General features: G+C 41.6%; 1 protein-coding gene across 1 annotated transcript in view; it reads left to right on the forward strand.

The window, feature by feature from the left end:
• The window catches only part of LOC144798817 (cytochrome P450 2J2-like), a 266,692-nt gene that overhangs the window by 152,799 nt on the left and 88,421 nt on the right, over nt 1-25,472 (forward strand). Inside the window, exon 7 of the mRNA XM_078669866.1 lies at nt 9,841-10,028. Within this exon, the coding sequence (XP_078525992.1) occupies nt 9,841-10,028 (188 nt within the window). The remainder of the gene's footprint in view (nt 1-9,840; nt 10,029-25,472) is intronic.

Below are 25,472 nucleotides of genomic sequence, written 5' to 3' on the forward strand. Positions count from 1 at the left end.
AGGGCCTTGAACAAGGCAAGGAATAGATAGTGCCTTTAACAACCGTTATTGCCCAAAGCACAGGGCTAAGGCTCAGTATTAGTAAATTCCATCGACTGAGGGTACAATGTTCAGAATGTGCACCCACCCCAACCACCATGTAGAGTGACCACAAACATAGCCCTAACTCCAATCTAAAACAAAAACATCAGTTTCCTTACATTTAACACTGTTGTTTGCTGGGTCGTAGCCGGGATGAAAGAGCAGCAAAGGAGGTTGGGGCCTCTTGTTCTAAAAATTGCCCAAAAATTAGGTAATGGTTCAGGTTGTCAGGCTTTACCAGGTGCTGAAAATAAAAATATAACCGTTTATTTTTTAAACATTAGGGTAATCAAACAAAGACTGGGGGGGGAAACATAACGCTACACTTTTTACCTTGCAGTTTGCATGCAGGTCTTAGATGACAGTTAATAGCTCACTGTTGTATGTTAGGATTCTAACTTACAAACTGCAAGTAACAAAATTATCTCTCTGACAAACGCAGTGACTCACTGACCTATTTACATCATGTGCATTTTGTGATCTGCATCAGGTACATGTTCTTTGCAGCAGGCACATTAACTTTCTGCGCTACCTTTCCATGAGTCAAAACGTTCTCTCTCTACGAAAAACATTAACAAAATCCTTTGTGCAACAACTTCAAGTGTTGCATGGCTAAACATTTATAAGGTCCCAAAGGCAAGACCTATTGGTTATGCCAATGCTTGTTCTGTTTACAGTGGCATCCCCGTGCAAAAGGAATACTCGCGACATTGGGACTTATTCCTATAGTAATCTGTTTCAATCTCACAAAATAATGTCATGTGTGGGTTGAATTCCTTCTTTGAAAAACCTCCTGAACCATGTTCCCTTATCCTATCTGTGGTTAAGTTTCCAGTCACCAGTGATATGTCTGTCATTTCTATTATGGGTTTATTTTAATGATGATTCGACACTTGATGCTGGTGTTAATGGGACAATAACTCTTGCTTCCAGAAAATAATGCCAGGGTCAAAATTCACATAGACTAATAGAACAACCTCTAGTAAAAGGAAGATTAGCCAGGCAAGTCTTGTTCTTACTTTGCAATTTAAAAATATGCTTTTAGATCAAAGCATTTGTAAAATATTTACTGCACTGTTGAGGAAAAAACATATTTCACAGTATCCCCTCATTTGTATAAGTGCCATGCAGTACCCTACTGATTGCTGAAAGCAGAATTTGGAGCATTAAATTATACATTTCGATTAAATGTACAGTACATGTGAAATTATCAGTAATTTCCATTTTTTTCAAATCATCCAGTCTTTTTTTATCCCCCATCTTTATGATGTGCAGCTGTTCATACGTGCGTTTAAAAGAAGAAAAAAAACGTTTCTTTTGACAATAACATTTTTCTAGTGTTTGCAACGTTTTTTTAAAAACGTTTCTTGCAATTCATATCCAGGCAGACTTATACGCGGACAATTTTCCATCCGGTACCACCAGCTGCCACTGGAGTCTGAGCAAGTGCAAGCACGTTGTCGGAAAGGTGACAGGTGCTTTCCTGACAAAGAGAGAGTATTCATTTCATAGTGATTGCAGAAGACACTTCTTTTGATGCGCGTCGATGTATGTAAGTGCCAAAAAAGACACTTTCCATATCAAATGCAAAAGTGCCGCTCTTTGCCACAAACCGCTTGCGCCCCGCCTAGTACGAAGTGACCATCTGAGGTGATGGTGTGTGCAGTTTAGTCTACCTCGGCTTCCGGCTGGGGTGCTGAACTCTCCTCTTTGAAGCCTAAAGAACAGCCATTTTAATACTAACACTGGGGGTTTACAGCTCGGAGGGTGTGCTAACGCCAAATGAGGATAAAGTGTGGCTGTTCCTCTTTCTGCCAATGTGCACTCTCCTCTGCACATCCGCTTACACACAACATGGATTATTAGAGCATTTAATTGAAATACACGTATTTTAATAACTTTATCAATTTCGAGGCCAGGCCGCCCAAACGTCCTCTCTGAATCACTGCACTGGAAATAAAAATGAAACAGAGGGTACTAGTTACATTAAAACCAAGTATTCTCTATTTCTCTGTGCCTCTACTGTCCCTTCTAGTGAAGTTGTCTTTTACAAAAGTGGCATGTATTTAAGTCTGGGGAAAGGTTTAATGAAGGTGTGGAACAAAGAACTTGTCCCAGCGGGAGTTACGTGGTATTCAGCTCGGGAAAAGGGCAGTATTTATTAAGAAGAGATTGAAATCCACATTGTATTCAGTTCCTGAGAAAGTGTGTTCACTCAAAGAACACACGCAGCACATGGGCCTTTATTGCTTCCAGATCAGGAGAAAACTCCGTCCAAACAGCCAGGGAACCTACTGGACATACACTATTTAGGACATGACAAAGCTTTGTTCAGTGAGAGGGCCATACGGGACTACATTCATGTTCAGTTCGCATCACATCTAAAACAAATCTCACACAGTAAAGCAAACAGGAAACATACCCACTATCTAAGACGGATGACGAAAAGACACAAAACATCTCTGAAACAGGCAGAGGGCTTGCAATTTCCTGGAACTAAGAGAGAATTGTGCCTCACCTCTGCATGGGGATAAAATAGTCATGTTTTAAAGACATAAGAGGACCATATAAGTGTTCCTAAAATAAAGAGCGAGTAATATCCCCCAGTTTCACGAGAAAAAAAGAGCCTAAATTGTTCTAAAACTTAGTTGTACAACTATTTGAATTAATAGTAATTCGAACCACTAATTGTGCCGGAGATACCAGTAACGTTGAAGGCGGAATTTCATGTGCATTAAATCAACAGCAGTTGGGCCCCTGACACACTCACATCATTCATGCCACTGTACAGTCACTGTTTGTGTTAAAAACATACGTTATGTATGAGGGGAAGAGTAGTAGACTCACTCGACTGACTGTAGACACACCGGCGGCACGAGGTCTACCGTCAGTGAGATACGACGACTTGTGACTCTGACTCGTGTGGCACTGGCGCGGTGACGTGCAGACAGCGTAGAGGAAATGGCAAATCACTACTGCATGGCTTCACATAAGCCACAGTGTGATTGGCCATACAAGTGCGGCACTGGGCAGTGCCACCACCTATACGCTGCACCATACATGCTGCGTGGTGTCTCAGCCAATCTTGGTGCTGCATTAGCAGCGCCACTGCGCTAGAATTGGCTAAGAGCAGGGTTACTCCTTGCCCATAATGAGACCCGGGGCCTGTGGTATGAAGAAGCACCCTTGGGTCCCTCGCCGCCAGTCTGAGTCGCTATTAAGGGGAGAAGGGAAGGTACAACTGTGCGTGTGCGCATGTTCGGGCCAGTTATAAAAATGATTAGCCCAACAATTGACATGCACACTGCTGCTGTGCTATTTCCGTGCTCAGTCACTTACTGCCGCAGCCCCTCCCCACAGCCTTCAGCGCCGTCCGATAGAGTCGGGCTTGTCCCGGTAGAGCTAGAGCGTTGAACAGACTGCAAGCGCGCTCAGTGCTGAGAGCCTATTTTGTTTTACTTAATTGAATGTTAGCGTGACGGTCATCCATGTTGCTTAGTGAGGCAACGCCCCAACGCACCCAATGGGTGCACTGCCCTGGCTGGAATGATGTAAAGCGCAAAACCAAGCAGAAACTCACCAACAATGGGAAGGCAGCAATGCAGACTGGAGGTGGGAGTCCAGCGCCACAGGAGGAGCTGGACGATATGGAGGAAATGGTGTCCACAGTCATCAGTGGGGTGACAGTGGCAGGAGTTGGGGGACCGGACACTGCTCAACATGACCTGACACAACAGCACCATGGTGAGTAACGAGCAGGGGATGGGGGAGATTGGCACAATGGCACACATGCACAATTAAGTAGAGCACATCTGCGGACAAACCATGCCCCAGACCCCCAACTACCACCAAGAGACTAATGTACCCAAGTATGCAACATTTCAGCACTCTATAAGCACAGAATAATTCAAAGACATACCGCATGAATGGGATAAGGGGCAACAAAATCAAAGCTGCAGGGGCGACTCCCCCAAAATGCAGCACACACACATAACATGCAGCGCACATCAACATTGACAACGATGTGGTACGAACTGCAACACACCCACAACAGAACAGAGGACACAACTGGTGCCGCTTGTGTGATAAACTGGCCAATCACATGTGGCATAGCAGGGAAATGTGAGTTGACAATATACAAGTACAAACTCACATCCGTGAGGTTGTTGAAATGTCCACTGTCTTGCATCAAATAGGCAGCTCCTCCCAAACAGTCACAATGTACACTGTCATGCAGTCTGTATGTAAATATGTACAATGCGTCAACATACATATGAACACAATGTTAAACTGCATTTCCCCTTCATATTGCAGAGGGAAAACCAACGCCTCCTGCAGAGCAGGCCAAACCTCTCTTCTCTGATGATAAAGAGGACCACCACACCTTCGACACCGACGCTATCCAAGAGTTCATTGATAACCTCCACACCCCATCTCAAGGAGCAGGGCAGCACAGCTGCCTTGGTGAGACCCCACCCCCTGCATAGACCACACAGCAGGCATCACCCACGACCATGGCTGCCTCCCAGGACCCCCACGAAGAACACATGGCCTTCCAACGCGGTGTGTAGGGGTGCCAGGAGAAGCTGGCTGAACAGGTGCGGGTGGGGTTCGTCCCCATGGCAGCCAAACTAGATGCCATACGTGGGGGTCTAAGTCCCATCAGGGACCACTCGCAGGCCCTAACGGACACCCACAGTCCGCTCCATACTCTCCAATGAACCATGGCTGATATCGCTGGAGTCCTGACTCAGAGACAAGAACAACTGTCTAGTCAGAGTGGCTCTAGCGATGTCACCCGGGAGTTGGGACACATGCAGAGGATAATGAAGACCATGGAGCGGACGCAGGCGGAAAGAGCGGCTGCCACGGCAGCACACCAGCGAGAGGTAGCTGGGTTCCTCAATGCCCTAAAGACCCTCCACAAGGCCTGGCACTGATGAATGCTGCTGCTACTACAACATCCACATCTACGCCCCTGAAGTGTCAGTGCCACATAGTGCTGGAGACAGAACTCCACCACCCACATGTGAGGCACATGAAACAGCAGTGGAAGAAGATGCAGATGAATCTGCTTTTGTGGTATGAAGGAAGCAGTAGCATTCATCTCCGCCATATGGCTGGTTTCTGCTTGGTTCTGCCCTGTGCATCATCACCTTCCACTGTCCTCCAATACACTCTGAGACACTCACCTTGGACCTCGACATCAACTGCAATATTCTGTTTCGATACCAATGACATAGCAGTCAGACTGCGGACTGAGCTCTTCCCCTTCCGTTGAACTTATCATTCCCTGAAGGACTCTGGCTGGCCTTCCATGGGCCCACAATGTAATGTGGGGTTTGCATGGCCCTGTACTGCTCCAGCTACAATACTCCAATGTGCATTAAACATTCATATTCACACAGATGTGTCATGTCTATGATCTTTCAATTGTGGAAGTGTGGATGAATGTAGGGTTCAGTGATTCCTGCTTACCTCCATGTTGCTCATGTTGTGGGACTTGGCTCACAGGGTAACACATTGCTGATTGCGGTCCGGGTGGCACTGGCACTACAACAGGGACACACGCATTAGTTACTTCCTTTGCCAGCCCAGGACCGAACCACACCCAGAGCAGTCATTGTTCACACCCGTACGCTGAACTGGCATATGCGAGGCCAGCCCACTCCACTTACGCTTACAGGGAGGTACGACAACGCTACATGTCCCAGGTCTTCCTTGTAGTGATCTGTTGATCACCGGTCTAGTTGTCCGCAGGCCACAGCCACTCCCTCACGGCTGGTTTACACCCACATCACACCCATCCAGCACACACGTCACAGGACATGTGACCCTTCCAATAAAAAGGGGTGGTCGCACATGCTAGACGCCATTCCGCTCTCTACCTGGGTGTATCTGTGTGGTTATTATTTATGCATGAGGGCCTAGGGCCTTGCCACATCACATTCCCCAGTGCCGGAGGTGACATGATGGCGTCCGCACCACAAGACTCAATCATAAAGGGTCCATGACTAGCGGGGCACAGACTTGTTGGCACTGCATACACTGCGGCCGGCACAGGCACGCCGCCACGGGACGGTGACTTTTGGTGCACTGAGGTAGGGGCACATTAAGTGCTGAGCGGGTGTACAGCCTGCGATGATGCCCCGTCCTGGCGGTCCGGACTGGTAAGGATTTGTGTGAGCCCTGCTGGACCGTAGTGTAGCCCTGAGCCAGCCGGCAGTGCTGACGTACCTGCACGTGGAGTTGCCTCGCGGGTCACAGAGTTAGTGGCACCTAAAGGGCTGAGGAGCCTGCGATGGTGTTCTGTGTACTGATATGATATCTGCCATAGCAAAATCAAGACCCAGTATCAAGGGTGCGACCTGGTGGCCCGCGGAGCGGGCTGCATGATGTGGAGGGTGCCATATGCACGGGCTCCGGGCTTGGGGCTGGCACCGGCACGTGGTGGGCCCTCTTGGAGGCAAGCCGGTGGCGGAAGGTGAGCAGTGAGGCCTGGGTGCACAGGGGCGGGCAGTCACCCCTGGCCAGCGGGAGAGGCTGGGGTGCAGCAGCCTGTGTGAGCATGAACGGGCAAGCAATGGTGGTGTGTGCAATTGTATTTACTCTGCCATTCATAAATCGGAACTCTGTTTCAGATGAGGGACCTGGTGAACTACAGTGCATACCAGCATGTGTTTGGAGACACACCAGTGGCAGCAGGTGAGTAGTGAGGCCTGTGTCCACTGTGTCCGGACTCTCTCTTCCCGCTCCCTCTCTTTCTCTTGCCCTCTCTTTCCCTCTTTCTCTCTCTCTCCCTCTCTTTCCCTCTTTCTCTCTCTCTTTCGCTCTCTCTCTATCCTTTGCTGAGCGTATGACACACCTTATCTAGAATTTTGTCTTGCAGGCTGTGACCTACAGATTGTGCTCAGAAGACCCACCATAATTCTTCAAAATAGTTGTTTTGAGTTTATTTGAATAAAATGTTTGAATGAGTCATTCTCCTTTTTCTTACCACACATGCATGTTAAGTGTTGTGATTGTGCGACATCAGGCAAATGTTTTGTGCATGATTTCGTGAAGTTGCTGTAACATATCTTTGTCCGGGGGATGCCCGGCCTAGGGGGCCAGGGGTGAGGGGGTCCTGGGTGTGGTGGTGGTGGGATTTGTGGCCCTCTTGGGGCTCTGGGCTGCATGATCAGTAGCTCCATGGCATATGTTGTTCTTCAGGTGTGGCTCTGGGCTGGGCTCCCTTTTCTGGTGCCGGTTGCCGTTTGACTTTACACCACGTAAGAACAGGTTGTTTAGAATGTTGCGGAGTGGTGTTGTTGCAGCTTTTTTGCACGGGAACGCCTACTCTGCATCTCATTAGAGACAGATGTCGCGCTCATCTGTGGCGATGTTTTTTGCGGCTGCTATCGCAGGTAAACTGGTGATATTGGCTGTTAGCACCAGCTTGTGAATGGGGCTTTATTGCCACTTTGGCTGCAATAAAGTGCCGATAACCCGGCGATACGTCCTTGAGAATATGCCCCAATGTGTATCAAGAACTAGTACTGCTTATCTTTTGACTAGCACAGTCACACGTTCAGGCTACGGAGGGCCATGCACACACCTTTGCACTTTAGTCCAAAGGTGTTTGCATGAGTCTAGCATGTATTTTATACAGGAAAGCTAACATTCTAGTACAGAGTACTATGCTAAGGCATGCTATAAATTTTGGAGAAAAAGAAAATGTTCTCCTGCTTTGAGCCTACCTCAGGGTGTCATGTTCGTTAGGCTAGTCCTGTCATGTATGCCACTTTCTACATACATTGTCCCATCCACAGAACAATCAAGGTTCTGAATGGTGACCTTTTACCTAGTAGATTGCTCTGTCTCTTCGTGAAGAGGCTCATAGTATATTATCAAAACAACACGTACATAAACATGCCCCCCCGGCACTGCATAATTATTCTGTATAAGGGTCACCACTTTTTTTCATCCTTAGCCAACCGGCCCGCTGTGCATGATTGCATTGTTTTGAAAAACATTTATGATTGTTTGCAAAACGTTTATGATTGTTTTCACAACATATTGATTCTAGAAGAAACCCTCGAGTGACCACTCTAGTATATAAGACCCTTATTCCCCCTGCAAAAGAGAGGAGAATTCCTTCCACGCTGACACGGGGTCCTGCATGCAGAATCTTCGGCACGCATCGCTCTTACATCCCTCGTGGGGTGTCCTCCTCTGAGCAGAGACGGGGTCCTTCATTCTTTACCATCAGGTGAGGGGGTTGGAGCTTCCCTAGGGGATTCTTGGCCAACTATATACTTTTACACATCTACATGCTACACCTACATATCTAGGCTAGGTACATTTAGGCAAATTATGTAGGGTGCGCATTAGAGGAGTATGCAAGTGCTATTGTCTTGTCTGAACTGCATACGTTCACCTTCTTAGCACTATGGTAGAAATGTTTCTACTGTTTACCATATTGGTACTTGCGATTTCTTTTGTATGCTTCTGTCTCCTGCTTGTCGCAACACATATGTTTTACACAAGACTGACGCTGGACCCATAAATACTTATTGAAAACGTCCTAATCGCCATCCTGTGTATTTTCTGAGGGACTGAGCAAAACATACTGTACTGTTTTCCATGATCCCTGAGGAATCTGGTTTGTCATGTTCATTGGTTCCCAGAAACTACCTACACCAATGTAAGATACACAGGGGTGGTAGTGGCACTGTAGAGCTAACTGGTCTAACAGCTGACATATCCTGTGGGGGTGTCAGGAGTCTGTTTGGATGGCAAGCCCTGAGTTTAGGTCATCCAAAATGCACAGGTCCTGGGGACTCCTAGGAACTACACGACAAGGGGGGCATATATTTTTTTTCACATAAAGCCTGTACTGATTGTAGTAGATAGCCAATAGCCATGGTTGGTTGAATGGTAATTTCCTTGTACCACCAATGAGATGCACCTTTCATGCAAAGTAAAGCTAAGCACTGCGAGCACTACTTTCCGTAACTTTAGAGCAATGTTTCAACACAAAACAGGTTCTACTCTGGAATGAGAATCCCAGATCAATACTTTGTATCAGCTTCGGTCAATTTTGGTGTCTCTACACCAGGCAAAAGGAAAAAGGTTGACATAGAAATGAACAATCAGTAGAGGGCTTAAACATGGGTGTTACATTAAAATAGGAAGCCAAGTGACTTGTTTGCCAAACATAATTTACACTAGAAAATGAAATGCTGCGGTAAAAAAGGTATATCAGATCTTGTTATAGCTTTAGTACTGAGAACGAAACGATCTCTTACACTTCAGGTTGATCTTTCCGTGGCTTTTAGTTGGTAGTTCATAGATGGCGTTTCTTACCTTTATTTGACAGTTCTACAATCTTAACTAATTAGCTGTTGTATGGTCAACATAAAAATCATATCATTCTATAATTATTTTCATTTCTTTCTCAATTGCTAATAGAGATCTCAATTTAATTTCCAATTTTCTAAATAGGCTTTTATAACTCTTCAAATATGTAACACTTTGCTATTGTTCTTTGTAATCTAATTAATTTTGCTCCTTTCGTCAATGTTTTCATCAGTATATCTAATCTAATTACTACATCAGTAATTTTCAATGACTCTGGATATGCTTCTTTGTCTTTTTTTAAAATTGCTTTCAATGTGAACTATCAGCTTGCTGTTTACATGTAATACCATTGTCTTGTTCTTCTATTATGCCCAGTAAAGTCTAATAGTTACATGTACATTTGTTAAATTCTTTAAGAGAAAGTTCAAGAAGAGATTGACCGAGTGATTGGACATGCTAGACAGCCATTGATGGAAAACCGAAAGAGCATGCCATATACTAATGCAGTGATTCATGAAGTGCAACGATTCAGCAACATATTGTCCTTTGGTGTTCCTAGACTATCAACCAGTGATGCAACAGTAGGAGGCTTCTATTTGCCAAAGGTGACAATTTTTATATAAATGTAATGGTTAAACATGTTTAAGAGATAAGCTGATAGAATAATGTTTGATGTGGCACATTGTGTGGATTGTGGCATTTTTCGGACCTTTAACTTGAAATCTTTCAAGCAAACACATGCCATCACAAACTTGCAAGTCAATAGAATTTGCTTATCTCTTGAATTTGGAATTAACTCCCATAATAAAATACTTTGGTGGTGCATGTTTTCCTGGGATACTTATCTTTTCTAAGGCACTAGTTATTCCTGGGATACTTATCTGTTCTAATATACTAGGTATGCGCACAAATGGCCACTGTTGGCTTGATCTTTTTGTCCTATCATCCCCTCTAATTTCTTGCATACCTATTAATTACATATGTATGTGACAGGGTCTATCCCCATCTTTTAAACAGGGCACAACTAATACTTTTGATGACCTCAAAGCAGATTTCAGATACATATCTCTTTTCATGAAAAGTGGCAAAAAATGACGACTCCATATTGAATCTAAACACTAGCATGAAGTGGATTGTATTCACTTCAGTTGTAGCAAACCCTTCAGTCTTAGTAGTTTTGGAATCCAAGCTGTAATAGTTGAGGTTGATCATATTTACCTACCTACTGTTAAATCACCACATTTATTACAATAGCAACTTATTAACCTGTTGCTACTATTAAATGTACTGTGCTACAAAAAGAACACTGAGGCTTGATGTACAATTTTATAATAGAGCTCATGACAGAGATTAATCATATTCTTCAAGTCCTCTACTTGACTAGACTACATACATTTAATTTATTTAATGCTCAACGCCTGTACTATGATATACTGAGTAGTGTTTAGTTGGACAAAACAGCAGACCAAATTATAGAACACATACATGAATACATGAAATCTTGGACAATTCAACATTTGAATTAATGGGTGTTTTGTGAGAATGTGTGTTAGTTGAGCTCCTACAGATCTTCAGTCTACAAAATATTAGTGTATTTGTATGCTTCCTATTGATATGTTTGGATTTTTTTGGGGGGTATAAAGTGTTTTGTTCCTGCTGATGGGGAAAGCAGATCAGAAGCTAAACGGAAAGGATAATATCCTACTGCTTCTGAAACCAACTCTGTGAGAACTACATAGGCAGCAGAGTCTCTTGAATCTCCCAGCTCTCAGAGTAACACAATAGAGAAACCCACTAGTCCTAGGACTATGGCTGTATTCACCAAAAGCTATGTCTCTGTAGAATGACAAAGTGGACATTGGAAATATTAGTTTGGATTTAATCCTGCAGAGGTTTGCACAGTGACTATCACCAAAGGGAGGATTAGAATGACATGAAGATACTGTGCATACTAAGAAAACTAAGTACCTTCTGATCTAAAATAGGCATTGAACAGAGTGGAAGTGCAGACACAAAAATATGAAACTTTTGATTTGCCCTGTCAGGTTTGAGAACGTCCCAATGGAAACAATTAAGGAACAATGTATACATAAAATTCTTCAGGATACCGAACTGTCTAAGATGCTAAGAAAACAGTAGATCAAAGAAGATAATTCCCAAAAAACAATTCAATCGGCTGGGGAAAATCAGGGGTACAAATGTGTAGCAATTGGGTATAGAACAAAATTAAAAATCATCAGGGAATTAAGTGTTGCTATGCATGTTGTCTTTTCAAGTTCTGCCATTTGTATGCCTAAACAGGAACTGACCTAATAGTAAGACGCTCAGCCACATCTTGAATCCGGACGTTTCCAATAGCTACCAATAGAGAGACCACCATCTTGGACCGTGTACACTATATGAATATACTCCTCTCTTGACTGGGATCCCATGGTTGCACAAAGAGGAAGCACACATTTGACATTCAGCGTACCAGTAGATTTTCTGGAGGCCCACCACCTACTCTTTGCACTATCTTTTAACCATTTGAGACCCCTCTTTGTTTCCACAGGTGTGGAGGCATCTAAGTCACCCCGAGGATTGTAAGGCATTGTTCACATCAGGGAGACATACCCAGGCATATCCCTCAACTGTTACCACTGATTTAGTCCCTGGGCCTTATGCTCCTGAAGGAGAGTGGCCATCCTGCTAGATCCTGACCACCCGCACCAGCACAGAGGCTGTTACACGCATGTGGTTTTGAAGCTTCTACATGCTGATCCGGCTTATTGCAGCCTAGACCAGTTACATGATTTATTTCTCTTCAAATGGTCAGAAACCTCTAGTTTGAACATTGATTCAACCATCATACTCTAAATAATTACAATTATTTGTTAGTTGACCAAACTCCCATTCCATTACACTTTAGTACATTGTCACCACCATCTTTTTCTCCCACCTCACATTTTTCTCTCCCACCTCACATTTCTCTACTCCTGACATATCTGCATCACAACTTGTCCATCATATGAGCTCTACTCTCACAGTAAGTGATACTATTCCTTATGTACAGTAACCTAATGTGTGTGTGTGTACATTATTCCGCACACCCCTTCACAAGGAAGGATTAAGTACGCACGCACAAGGTTATGATTCTCCCAAATGTTTTAGTTTATTTTCACGATTTCCAGCATCTCAGCCCAAAGAACCCAAGCCCCTCCTATTTCTACAGGGGAACCGCCAAACCATTTCATTTTCCATACCTCACTTCCTGTGTTCTAAGTCGGAAGTGACCTGGGAGTTGTAGTTTTTTACTTACTTAAAAACTACAAATTTGAGTTGTTACCGACCTAGATACGTTTATATTGATTTGTTAACATTACAAATATTTCATTAATGTCAATATTTACAAAACCCCTTTTGAAGACATATATTCTCTTATGATAATTCATCTTATGGTGGCTTATTTACATACTGTTCATCATTTCATCAGTATACGTTTATGCCCTCCAGTGGGCTTAAAATCACAGCTGTTTTCAGTTTGCTTGAAACCTATCCCATTCATATTCCCAATATTTTTTATATGAGCTATACTCCGCTCTATTTCATCATTTACTGGAAACACTTGCCATGCCCTCTAGTGGGCATTTAACGTATATTGCAACATTAACTCATACTCAAGAAAAACATTGCTATTATCTGAGTTGTCTTATGTATTTACATGTGATTAGTGCCCCTCTCCTTTAATGTCATTGCAAACGTATCCTGTAAACAAACTCAATACAATTCCCATCTTAGCTATATTATAGTCCTTCCGAATTATTGTCCTCTGTTATTCGACCCATATCTTCAGATAGACCAAACCACCACGCAATACCATTCTTTTACGTCACAGGTGTACATATAATTCCTCACTTTGATTAAGACCCATCACACAACGGGGATTGGACATTGTTGAAATTCTATGCTTTGGAAACAATCCTCCCACATGAGAGGGGGTTGACAGAGAAAAAACTTTGAGATGCAGAGAATCGCGTCAAATTCTAAACTTCAGAACAATGATACCGATGGGTCTTAATCAAAGTGAGGAATTATATGTACACCTGTGACGTAAAAGAATGGTATTGCGTGGTTGTTTGGTCTATCTGAAGATATGGGTCGAATAACAGAGGACAATAATTCGGAAGGACTATAATATAGCTAAGATGGGAATTGTATTGAGTTTGTTTACAGGATACGTTTGCAATGACATTAAAGGAGAGGGGCACTAATCACATGTAAATACATAAGACAACTCAGATAATAGCAATGTTTTTCTTGAGTATGAGTTAATGTTGCAATATACGTTAAATGCCCACTAGAGGGCATGCCAAGTGTTTCCAGTAAATGATGAAATAGAGCGGAGTATAGCTCATATAAAAAATATTGGGAATATGAATGGGATAGGTTTCAAGCAAACTGAAAACAACTGTGATTTTAAGCCCACTGGAGGGCATAAACGTATACTGAAGAAATGATGAACAGTAGTAAATAAGCCACCATAAGATGAGTTATCATAAGAGAATATATGTCTTCAAAAAGGGTTTTGTAAATATTGACATTAATGAAATATTCGTAATGTTTAACAAATCAATATAAACGTATCTAGGTCGGTAACAACTCAAATTTGTAGTTTTTAAGTAAGTAAAAAACTACAACTCCCAGGTCACTTCCGACTTAGAACACAGGAAGTGAGGTATGGAAAATGAAATGGTTTGGCGGTTCCCCTGTAGAAATAGGAGGGGCTTGGGTTCTTTGGGCTGAGATGCTGGAAATCGTGAAAATAAACTAAAAAATTTGGGAGAATCATAACCTTGTGAGTGCGTACTTAATCCTTCCTTGTGAAGGGGTGTGCGGAATAAATGAAGGCTGGGCTCGGCTGAGGAGTACCGCACCGAAGACAGAAGCGCCAGGGGTCTTGCGAACTTGGAGCCATTCCGGAATATATATATATATATATATGTATATATATATATATATATATATTGGCGTGCTGTTAAACGGATATTTATGCATTCAAGCTGTTAGATTTTACCGATAAACGAACAATATATTAATAAAAACATAATGTAGGAATTAATCTGCTGAGCACTTTACTGACACCTGGGACCAGGAGTCGAGATATTGCAATAATTGGTTTTATACCTGTACAATATGAAATTTTATTAGCAGACGCGGACATATTAATCTTACATACTTGCAACTGTATTTAGGCAGTAATTTTGCACAAGGCCCGTAGTATCTGGGAGTGAAATATCTGAGAGTCATGGGGAGAAAAGTACAAACCGAACAATTGCGTAATTTGCACAGACATAGCAGCATTTAGGCTGGGAGTTGGCACATTTAATTCTGCATTATAAGAATGATCTATAACAGGTTTTATCTTGTAAATATTTATGAAATGTGTAAATAATGTGTAAATAATAACGCAAATAACTTTATAATTACATTGCAAGGATTATTAGAATTATTTATTGGCGTGCTGTTAAACGGATATTTATGCATTCAAGCTGTTAGATTTTACCGATAAACGAACAATATATTAATAAAAACATAATGTATATTGTAACCAATATGTGCTCAAAGGAAATGTAATTGCCATCCAAATCACTAGTATTTCTTCACTTTCCATAGTCACGTGGTGTATTGAAATGAAAAAATGAGTATTTAAATGTTACCTCGTACTGCATGAAAGTTATGTGATCAAGGGTATTCGTTACACGAAACGCGTCATGCCATTTGAAACTAAGAGGAGCTAATAAACTTGCCAATTTACTCGAAGCTGCTCGGTGGTCTGTGATTTCTGTGTGCCGCATTGGAGAGACAGAAGCTGCTTGAATATATATATATATATATATATATATATATATATATACATATATATATATATATATACTAGCAGCCCGTCCCGACCGACGTTGTCCGGGTATGAAATAGAATGTGTGTAATGTGTGTATTTGGCAAGGGCAATTTCTTTTAAAATCTCGCGGTAGACAACATTTTTTGTTTCATTAGAATAGGGACGGAGAAGGGCCAGCTACAGCCCTGGTTGATGTTAGCAGGCGCGTGTAATTGTTGTAGTGATCCGCCGCCTGAGCCCGGCTATAGCCCTGGCTGATGTTAGCAGGCGCGTGTAATGTCGTTGAAGGAGAGAGTTATCAGCCGCGGGTAAATCCGTATAATGAGAGAGTTCAGTGACAGCGAGTAGGAGAGGCTGCAGTATTGTCCCCGCAGATACGCTCATTTGCGTGTTCCCCCGCTTGAGGCCCAGATGCAGGCCTGTTTGATGTTAGCAGGCACGTGTTCCCCCGCTTGAGGCCCAGCTGCAGCCTTGGTTGATGTTATCAGGTGCGTGTAATTAGTGTACTGATCCACCGCCTAAGCCCGGCTAGAGCCCTGGTTGATGGTAGCAAGCGTGTCTAATTTCGTTGAATAAGAGAGTTCAGTAACAGCGCGCAGGAGAGGCTGCAGTAATGTTACTTACTAGGCCTCCAGCTGAACGCGTTTGTCATGCCCCAGCACACGGCCACAGCAGACGATCTTCTGATTAATGTACGACCCACATGGCATGAAGGGCGGAACGTAGCACACGCTCCCAGCGTTTCTCACGCCCCCAGCGTGCCCCTTGATGCGGCACAATTGCGTTCACATGGCATGAAGGCCGGACACACGCCCCCAGCGTTTCTCACGCCTCCAGCGTGTCACGCCCCCAGCGTGCCCTTTGATGCTGCGCAGCAACGTAATTGGTGCTTGTATGTACGAGTCACATGGCATGAAGGGCGGAAACACGCCCCCAGCGTTTGTCACACCCCCAGCACATGCCCACAGCCCACGATGTGATGGCCGTACCACACGCCCCCAGCATTAGTCACGCCCCCAGCCCACGCCCACAGCACAACGCAGACACGCCCACAAGGGACTACTTTGCTGGCACGGTTCTTTTACCTTTTAAATGTATATGGTGTCCTACGGTACAATTGTATGTCTTGCACTGTATGATTGTGATGAACACCACTGTTTCTTGAAAAGTTAATAAAAATCATTAAAAAAAATGTATATGGTGGCCGACTGCATAGCCTATGTCCTTCTGCTGCAACTGCCCTTTCCAACGCTGTATTGGGTGTTGTGATTGGTGCTGTGGTTACTGAGATTACCCGCCTCAAAGGTTTGTGCTCTCTCTTTATAATATTAGTATGGATATATATATACTCCCCAACCTCCAAACGGCGATGGAGAGAAACACAAACTCCAATTAGAGTGATGTAGTTGTTTTTATTCTCTGCTTCTGTGCTCCCACAACCTGCCATTACGCGTTACGGACAGCCAAGCTGGCCTTGATCAAATATGTATATATATATATATATATATATATCACTTGCCACCAGTGCTGGTAACAGAGTCACGCTGTCCCAGGCGGTCTCGCTGTAGCCACCAGCAGGCTATAGATTCTCTCCACCACTCCTCCAAAATTATGAAGAAAGCGAGACACCCAGAGCTGCAGTTCAAAGTTTTATTCGGCAGTGGAAACTTTGTCATCTGGCGAATAAAACTTTGAACTGCAGCTCTGGGTGTCTCGCTTTCTTCATAATTTTGGAGGAGTGGTGGAGAGAATATATATATATATATATATATGTATTTATATATACATATATATATATATATATATAGGAGGAGTGGTGGAGAGAATATATATATATATATATTCACTGAAAAAACCATAGGTTATAGACCATATATAGTTAGGGATTAGCATTTACAAAACCTTATTTTACTCACACAAAACCATTGAAATTCCATATATAGTTAGTTGTACTAACTATATATCACGCACCCGCAATCCACTGCTGATCATGTCACATATTACATCATTCATGACATGGTCAGTGACATCACTGATGACATCACTGATGACATCTCAAATGACATCACTGATGACATCACTGATGACATCTCAATGACATGACTGATGACATCACTGATGACATCTCAAATGACATCACTGATGACATCTCAAATGTCTTACATATTGAAGAATGAGTGGATGTATAAGTGTCTGGATGAAGGATTTAGTAGGTGTGTGACTGACTGTATGAGTGAGTGATTAAATGTGTGTCACTGAGTGCATGGGTTAGTCAGTAAACTGTCTTAATTTGTGCATCATTATGTCTGTTGTTCTGTAAACTGCTGCATGTGTTGATCAGTAGCTATATGAGTAAGTATATGGGTTATTGATTGGTTGCCCAAGTATTTGTATGGGAGACTGAGTGTGTGTGTGGGTGGCTGGGAGGTGTATGACTCTGTGCATAGATGTGTAAGCAGTTGATTCACTAGATATATGGATTCAAAAGTGCATGTGGAAACAGGTGTATGGGCGGTTGACTGAGTGCATTGGTGAGTGAATGGATATCTGAGTGCTACATGTCAAAGTAAGAACATATGTAAAACACAGTACATGTGAGAGTTGACATATATAAATAACTGTGCATAAGAGTCCGTGAATGTGTGAGTGGCTGTATTGATCATTGTGAACTTGTATCAGGGATTGTAAAAGAGAGTAAATATGTGTTAGTATATGTTTGAATAAGTAAGGTATGTATAACTGTATAGTTGAGGAAATGGAGGTGTAATTGATTCTTTGCATGACTGAGTAGGTGTGTGAGTAACTCCATGGATGAGTGACAGTCTGTGAGTGTCTGTTTACACTGAGTGTATCTAAGGTTATTTTAGAGTCTGAAGAAGTTCATCGTATTATCACATGAATGATGTCATCAGTGATGTCATCAGTAATGTCAAATGAGATGTCATCAGTGATGTCATCAGTGATGTCATTTGAGATGTCATCAGTGATGTCATCAGTCATGTCATTGAGATGTCATCAGTGATGTCATCAGTGATGTCATTTGAGATGTCATCAGTGATGTCATCAGTGATGTCACTGACCATGTCATGAATGATGTAATATGTGACATGATCAGCAGTGGATTGCGGGTGCGTGATATATAGTTAGTACAACTAACTATATATGGAATTTCAATGGTTTTGTGTGAGTAAAATAAGGTTTTGTAAATGCTAATCCCTAACTATATATGGTCTATAACCTATGTTTTTTTCAGTGAATTTTCAAGGTTTTGTAAATGCTAATTCCTAACTATATATGGTCTATAACCTATGGTTTTTTCAGTGAATTTCAATGGTTTTTTAATAGCAAATATCAAAACCTTTACAATGTATTCTTCTTTAAATCGAAAAATATTTTTTACATGTTTTTAATACAATTTTTTTTAAATTATTTTTATTGTTTCGCTCCCGGTACGCGAACCGGTTAGCTTCCCGTTAGCTCAATTCGGAGCCGCGACCCGGTCCGCGAACCGGTAAACGTTCCGTTTGCGCAACTGTCGCGTTAGAAAACAACATCGTGACGCGTCGCGTCAGCATGACGTTTCGCGTTCTCGCGTGATACGTCATATGACGTGCTACGTTAGCGTACCCGGAAGCGCAGCGGTACGCGAACCGGAAGCGATCCGGGGCGCGGCGCCGACCGCGTAACGTAAACACAGCAGGTCATGTGACTCGGTAATAACACTTTTCATTGGTTCATTTCACTTTTGGTTTCCTAATGATGTAATACTAGGTCATGTGATCTAAAATGAACACTTTTCATTGGTTTAGAACTTTTGCTTTTCCCAAATGATGAAAACCCCTCCTTCTTTCCTCACTCTGACTTTCATCTTGGTGAGAGAAAGACCCTTTATTTACACTTTGACATGGCTTCATTAGTAGCTTCAGCTGGTTCTAACCCACCACCTCCACCAAATCCAAATAAGAGAGGACCACCTGCTGAAGTAATTTTGCAAGAAGAGGAAGAACAGGAAGAGGAGGAAGAGCCAAGGTTTTTGCCAGAGGAGCCCAGGAGGTACAATCGAAAAGAGAATTACATTTGGCAATTCTATAAATTTCCTGAGGGGCAAAAAAAAGTGAATGCACGCTACGTGTTTTGCCGTATATGCGGTGATAGATTGTCAAGGGGAACTGAAAAAAAATACAGTTACGGCAATCACACTATGCATCGGCATATGAGTAGGTGGCACCCAAATAATTATAGTGCTGCCCAGCTACGTGATGAGCAACAAAATCCCCTTCCAATGGCAAGAAGATCGGTTGTTCCAGAGGTGTCGGGACCAGAGGCGAGGGAGATGATCCCAAACATTCAAATGTTGTTTGGGCACGTGAAGCAAGTGTGCGTGCACTGCGGCGATTTCATCTGCTACAGGGAAAGTAGCATCATTTTGATTATGAGAGCTATTCAGAATCATGTTAATGTTTGTCCGAGACGCCCCAAAAAATAAATTCTTTTTTTTTTGTTGCTCCTGTTGAGCCCTTTACAATGGATCGTTTTTGTTTCCCCCCCCAAAAAAAAACCAAAAAAAATATAAAAACGTTCAGAAAATACAAAAAAAGTAAAAAAATGTTCAAAAAATAATAAAAAAAATATAAAACAACAAAAACATAAAAAAAAAAGTTCTTTTCAGAACTACCTCCCCGTTATAAAAAAATTGGTAGAATATTTGGAACTCTGCCAACCTCTATTTCTTTTAGTTCGCTCCCCGGAGCGCTACCCGGTACGCGTACCGGAAGCTAACCAAAAAAAATATTTTTAAAAAAAAAGAACAGTAAGTATAAGGTAAGCAAACAGACAGTTATGTGAAAAGAAAGACAGCTCTAGGGAGTAAACAAGAGATACTGTTACCTACAATCCTTTGCTGATGATGTCACATATTACATCATTCATGACATGGTCAGTAACATCATCAGCAGTGGATTGCGGGTAACAGTATCCTTAGTTTACTCCCTATAGCTGTCTTTCTTTTAACATAACTGTCTGTTTCCTTCCCTTATAGTTACTGTTCTTTTTTTAAAACATTTTTTTTGATCAGTCAGAAACAGTGACATTAATAGAAACAGAGAGAGTGAACAAGAGTGAAGAACTATGGTCCTCCTCAGCCACCCTCAGAAAACCAAGGGGGTCAAGATACATCTACCGTGCCCCCTTCTACCCATTCTGAACATTATTTGCCCTCCATCTTGTATCTTGATTCGACCGAAACACAAAATGGTGGACTCCCGTAACGCTGCTGGTTTGCGAACCGGGCCACTTCCCGGGAAGCGGTCCAAAAAAAAAGGTGGGAAAGTAATTCACAGACACTAAGAGTAATAGAGACGGAGTGAGTGAACAAGACTGAGGAACTATGAGAACAGAGGGACTGAGAAAAAGAGTGGAAGGAGTTGAGTAAGTAGGTAATAGAGAAAGGAATGAGGAAAGTAGCAAAGGCAGGAAACTGAGGGTTAAAGAAGTGAAGCAGTGGATCTAATAGTAGGTGAATGTGATAGAAATGTAACGAAAAGAGTACAACTATTTACCTTATAATTGCCGTTAAATTACTCACTTTTTATTTTTATACTTTCAATCTGTGAAAGAGAGAACCAACATTTGAAAAATATTAAAACATGTATTTAAAAATTACAAAAGACAAGGGAAAAGATTGAAGGACAAATAGTTTTTCAACAACTTTGACACTGACAGAAGCTTCTGCTTCTCCAGGTCCCCTACACAGTCCTAAAGATATACATTTTAAACTAACAGTATCTTGATACAGATGAAGTGAGGCCTATCTTAAAACATGGTGCATCTTTTGCATTGCTCTTGTTTCAGAAAAGTGTCGCTTCAGGATGCCAATAACATGTCTCCTATCCAGAGGTTTGTTTAAGGTGAGGCCTACTCAGAGTTCAAGATGAGATTTACACTTGTTGAAGTGTACAGAGGAGATAATATCTGTGAAAGTCTACCAATGAAGTGAGTCATGTCCACTGCACTCTTCAACAAAGTAGAAACCTCCTATGTTTCCCTGGACAGACCTAAACTTGATCTGCACAATGTGATTCGTAATGATAGGAAACACAGGTGATGTAATTGAAATACGTGCAATTTATTTTGCTCATTTCTCAATCACATCACTTGCGTTTCCTTTGCTTAGGTATCTCATTGTGCAGATGTAGTCTAGCATATGAAAGAATACGCAGAAGTGCAGCACTGCATGCAACAACTTTGACACTTACAGAAGCCTCACCTTCTCCATGCCTCCTACACAGTTCTACATATACATCATAAATGCAAACAGTACAGAATTAATTATACATGTTAAATGGTTTATTTTTGCTGTTCTCAGAATGTATCAAAATTCACTAAAAACAGTGACTTGAAGGTATTCATCATGTAACAGCGGGGAAAAAAAAACACAATCAAAATGATTGTGTTTAAAAAACCCATACAACATCAGAAATCAAAATTCAGAACTCCTTAAAGTTAACTTACTTTCCATGACGTCCAAGGATGTCCTATGAACAGCTTACACTCTTTTGTGCTGTTATTACTTTCAGCCCGCCACTTTCTGAAAGAAAATCTCCATCGTTTTTAAAAACACGTTACATGCAATAAATGACTTCTTGCTCTCTACCACAATTTTCCACAAGGCCAAATCTTGTCAGAGCCATTTATAACTCTTGGATTTCTTGTAAGCCAATCCCGTCATTTGGCATTTCCGCAACTTTCAGAATTAAAATGTTGAAGATCATTTTCACAATCCTGGAATAGTAATATCTTCCCCTTCTTGCTCAGTCATGTTCTACTTTTCCTATGACACTGATACAAGCAGACTTACACTACCTCTATGACTACTACAATTATTTAATTCTCTACATCACTTTTAATCACAAAGCAATGTAAAACAGTAGACAGCATTGCAGACTTACATTCCCTCTACTCCATGTTTTGATTGGCTGCTTCAATTAGTTTATAAAAAGAAACAGTTTTTCTGAACTCATTCAAAGTGCACGTATTTCTCCATAATGTCCAGTCCTATGGTTAGAAGTTATGTCTCTGAACTACACTTATCCTCAAGGCCAAATTGTGTAGGAGCCATTAGAACTTCTTGAAATTCCACAGAGCACATCCCGAGATTCTTTCCCTAAAATTATGGTTTTAAAAACACCAGGTAAGAGTTTTTAAGGTCATACGGCAAATTTTTTTTTTAAATTAAAACAGAATCATTGCAGAATGACCAGCCATTTCTAGACTTTAAATAAGCTGTGTAATGTCCTGATGTTATTGAAGGGCCGTCATGATATATAATTGCTGCAGTTACAAAAGTCCTTCCTGATATTGACAACTGCGAAGCTACAAAATTTTTAATTAAAGTTGTCAATTTTGTTCCATCAGGCCTACATCGTTGGAACATTAAAATGACATACTGGGCATATGTTCGTATAAATAATGTGGACATCATTTCAGATTTACATTGGCTACACTCCATGTTGTGATCAGCTGCTTTTACTAGCTTATTAAAGGAGACTGATTTACTGTCTGGCAAAGTTAAATATATAAATCTTTCTGAGTCTACACTAGTAGTACTTGATACCATACAGTTCTCGCAGTCATGCTGCCATTGATAAGAAAGCCCAAACAGCTGATCTACATCTACACCTTCAGCATGTAATACATCAAGCATATACATTAAAAACTCCTGACAATCTTGCTGAATATTTTGAGAGAATTGTGTTTGGCCTGAACATCTGTCTAACAGATTTCGAATTTCAGACACACTTTCTATGTTTCTTCTATCAGTGGTACATTTCTCTAACACAGAATTTAACAAACTGCAAAATCTTTGATCAGAATTGACCACAATCTCTTCTTTTACATTTTTTAGAGAAAATAAAACATTAACCACTACATTAGCATAGCAGTTGACACCAGAACTGTTTTCAAACTGAAAACCAACAACATCTTCAACAGAATCCTTTTTGTTTCTGCTTGTAATTTTAGGTTCATTGACTTTTTGTCTTTTTGCTACAACCTCCCCAGTATTGTTCTCATTTCTTCGTTTCCGGCCTACCACACGTTTCTCAAACAAAGGATACTGAGGCAAATGTGGCGCATACTCTCTTCTTAACCTATTGTATTCCTTAACACAATCTAGATCCGCACAAATGTTTGTGACATCACACTCAATCAAGTACAATCCCGATAAAGTTCTAACTCGTGACAATGCCACATATGCCATACCCTCCTTGAACACAGAACTGCCAATATTCACCAATGCACTGTCTACGCTTAAACCTTGCGATTTATGAATTGTCACCGCATATGCCAAGCAAACAGGAAACTGCTTACGGCGAACATATAAGTCTTTTACAAGCAAAAATCTAGCAGAACAACGAGCAATTAGCTGTACTTCCTCAATGCCATCAAATTTAATTTTTAAAAATTCAATTCCATCTCTATTTCTGTATTTCACAAAATCAACAACATTACCCATTGATCCATTTACCAGACCTCTTTCAACATGTAAATTCCTTCTTAAAATTATACGGCAGTTCAAGCACACATTCAGAGTCTTTTCAAAACCTGCAGTTTTAGATATACTCTTCTCTAATGAATCCAATTTTGTTTTCAGATTCTCAGATAAAATAATTGTTGATCCCATATGCTCTACTCTATCAATAGCTTCCAGTTTCACAATCTCTTGCTTTTCTAAATGCAACATTTTGTTGTTAAATTTGGCACATTCTGCAAGAGTTGGCATCAAACATATTCCAGATTTCTTCTCAGTAATTTTCTGAAAAATATTCTCAGGCACAACATCTTGTTCTGGATATAAATTTGACAGTAATCGTGCATGTAAAGCTTCTTTCCCATGCTCGGTCACTTTTCCAATTCTAAAATCTTGTAGAATAGTCTTGTAAACTTCATCCTTCGCCTGACGCATATTTTCATGCAGTTCAGCATAATTGAAGTTTAACCATATATTGACGTTGACAATGCTGCCTAGGCACTTCCTGGTATCTTCATGCGTGAGCATTTTGAACACAGGTTGCCCTTTCACTGGTGTCAGCTGCAAAAGATCTCCGAAAACAATGATGTGTTTGCCACCAAATAACACATCATACTCTGTTTTGAGAACTTCTTGCATCCTCAAATGCACAAAGGCAAGCATGACATTGGAAACCATGCTTACTTCGTCAATGATAAGAAGTTTCATTTTCCTCAAGATTCTTGAAACTTCAAAACAAGCATCTCCAGATAGCTTGTGATATTGTAATTTGTTGTCATGCTCCACTGGCAGCATCAGTAAACGATGTAAAGTAATCCCTTTAATATTATGTGCTGCCAGTCCAGTTGGAGCAGTGACAACACAAGACAGCGATGACTCTGTCCTTTCCTGCAAATAGCATGAAATTGCTTTAATGAGGAAACTTTTTCCAGTTCCCGCTTCTCCACTCACGTACAGTCGGACAGGCTTCAACGACGTACATGAGCACTCTTTCTTATCATGACTTAATCCATGATCAATTTGCATGGTAACTTCGTCATATATTTTCCTCTGCTCAACGTTAAGTTGTCTTTCCAACTCTTCTAAGTTAACCGCATCCTCCTGAGCATGTGTCATGGCTCTTTCCACTTCATTCATAGCAGTGGCAGCTTCATTTTCAATAACAGGTCCTCCTAGTGGATCCTGACTCAATGAAGCAGAACTCTGACTGTCCTGAGAACTGTCTCTGGCAATCTCGGCTGCAATCGTTGCTTCCTGCTCAATTTCCGCATTCAACATTTCTACATATTTGGGAAAAGCAGGACATTCTATGGTCTCCTTGGCGGCATTGAAAGAGTCTTCGTAACAGAGGAAATCTCCAAGCAGTTCCTCTTCTGCACGCCAAGGCTTGAAAAGTTGCAAAAGTGCTAAATAGAAAAACTCCTTTTTTTCAGGAGATTCGCCACTCAATTTTCGATGGTTTACCAAGTGGCATTTTCTTTGCTTGACCAGACATCCCTCACTTCCTATTACAGCATACACTCCTTTCTCAGTATCTTCTTTGATGTTCCTCTTGAATATGTAATTTTGCAGAACCTCATACAGACAAACATTCTCGAGGTGACTGCTTCGATTTGGATAATATGTATCCAACATGTTTGTCTT

The sequence above is a fragment of the Lissotriton helveticus genome, chromosome 1_2, assembly GCF_964261635.1.
Source record: "Lissotriton helveticus chromosome 1_2, aLisHel1.1, whole genome shotgun sequence".
Taxonomy (NCBI): Eukaryota; Metazoa; Chordata; class Amphibia; order Caudata; family Salamandridae; genus Lissotriton; species Lissotriton helveticus.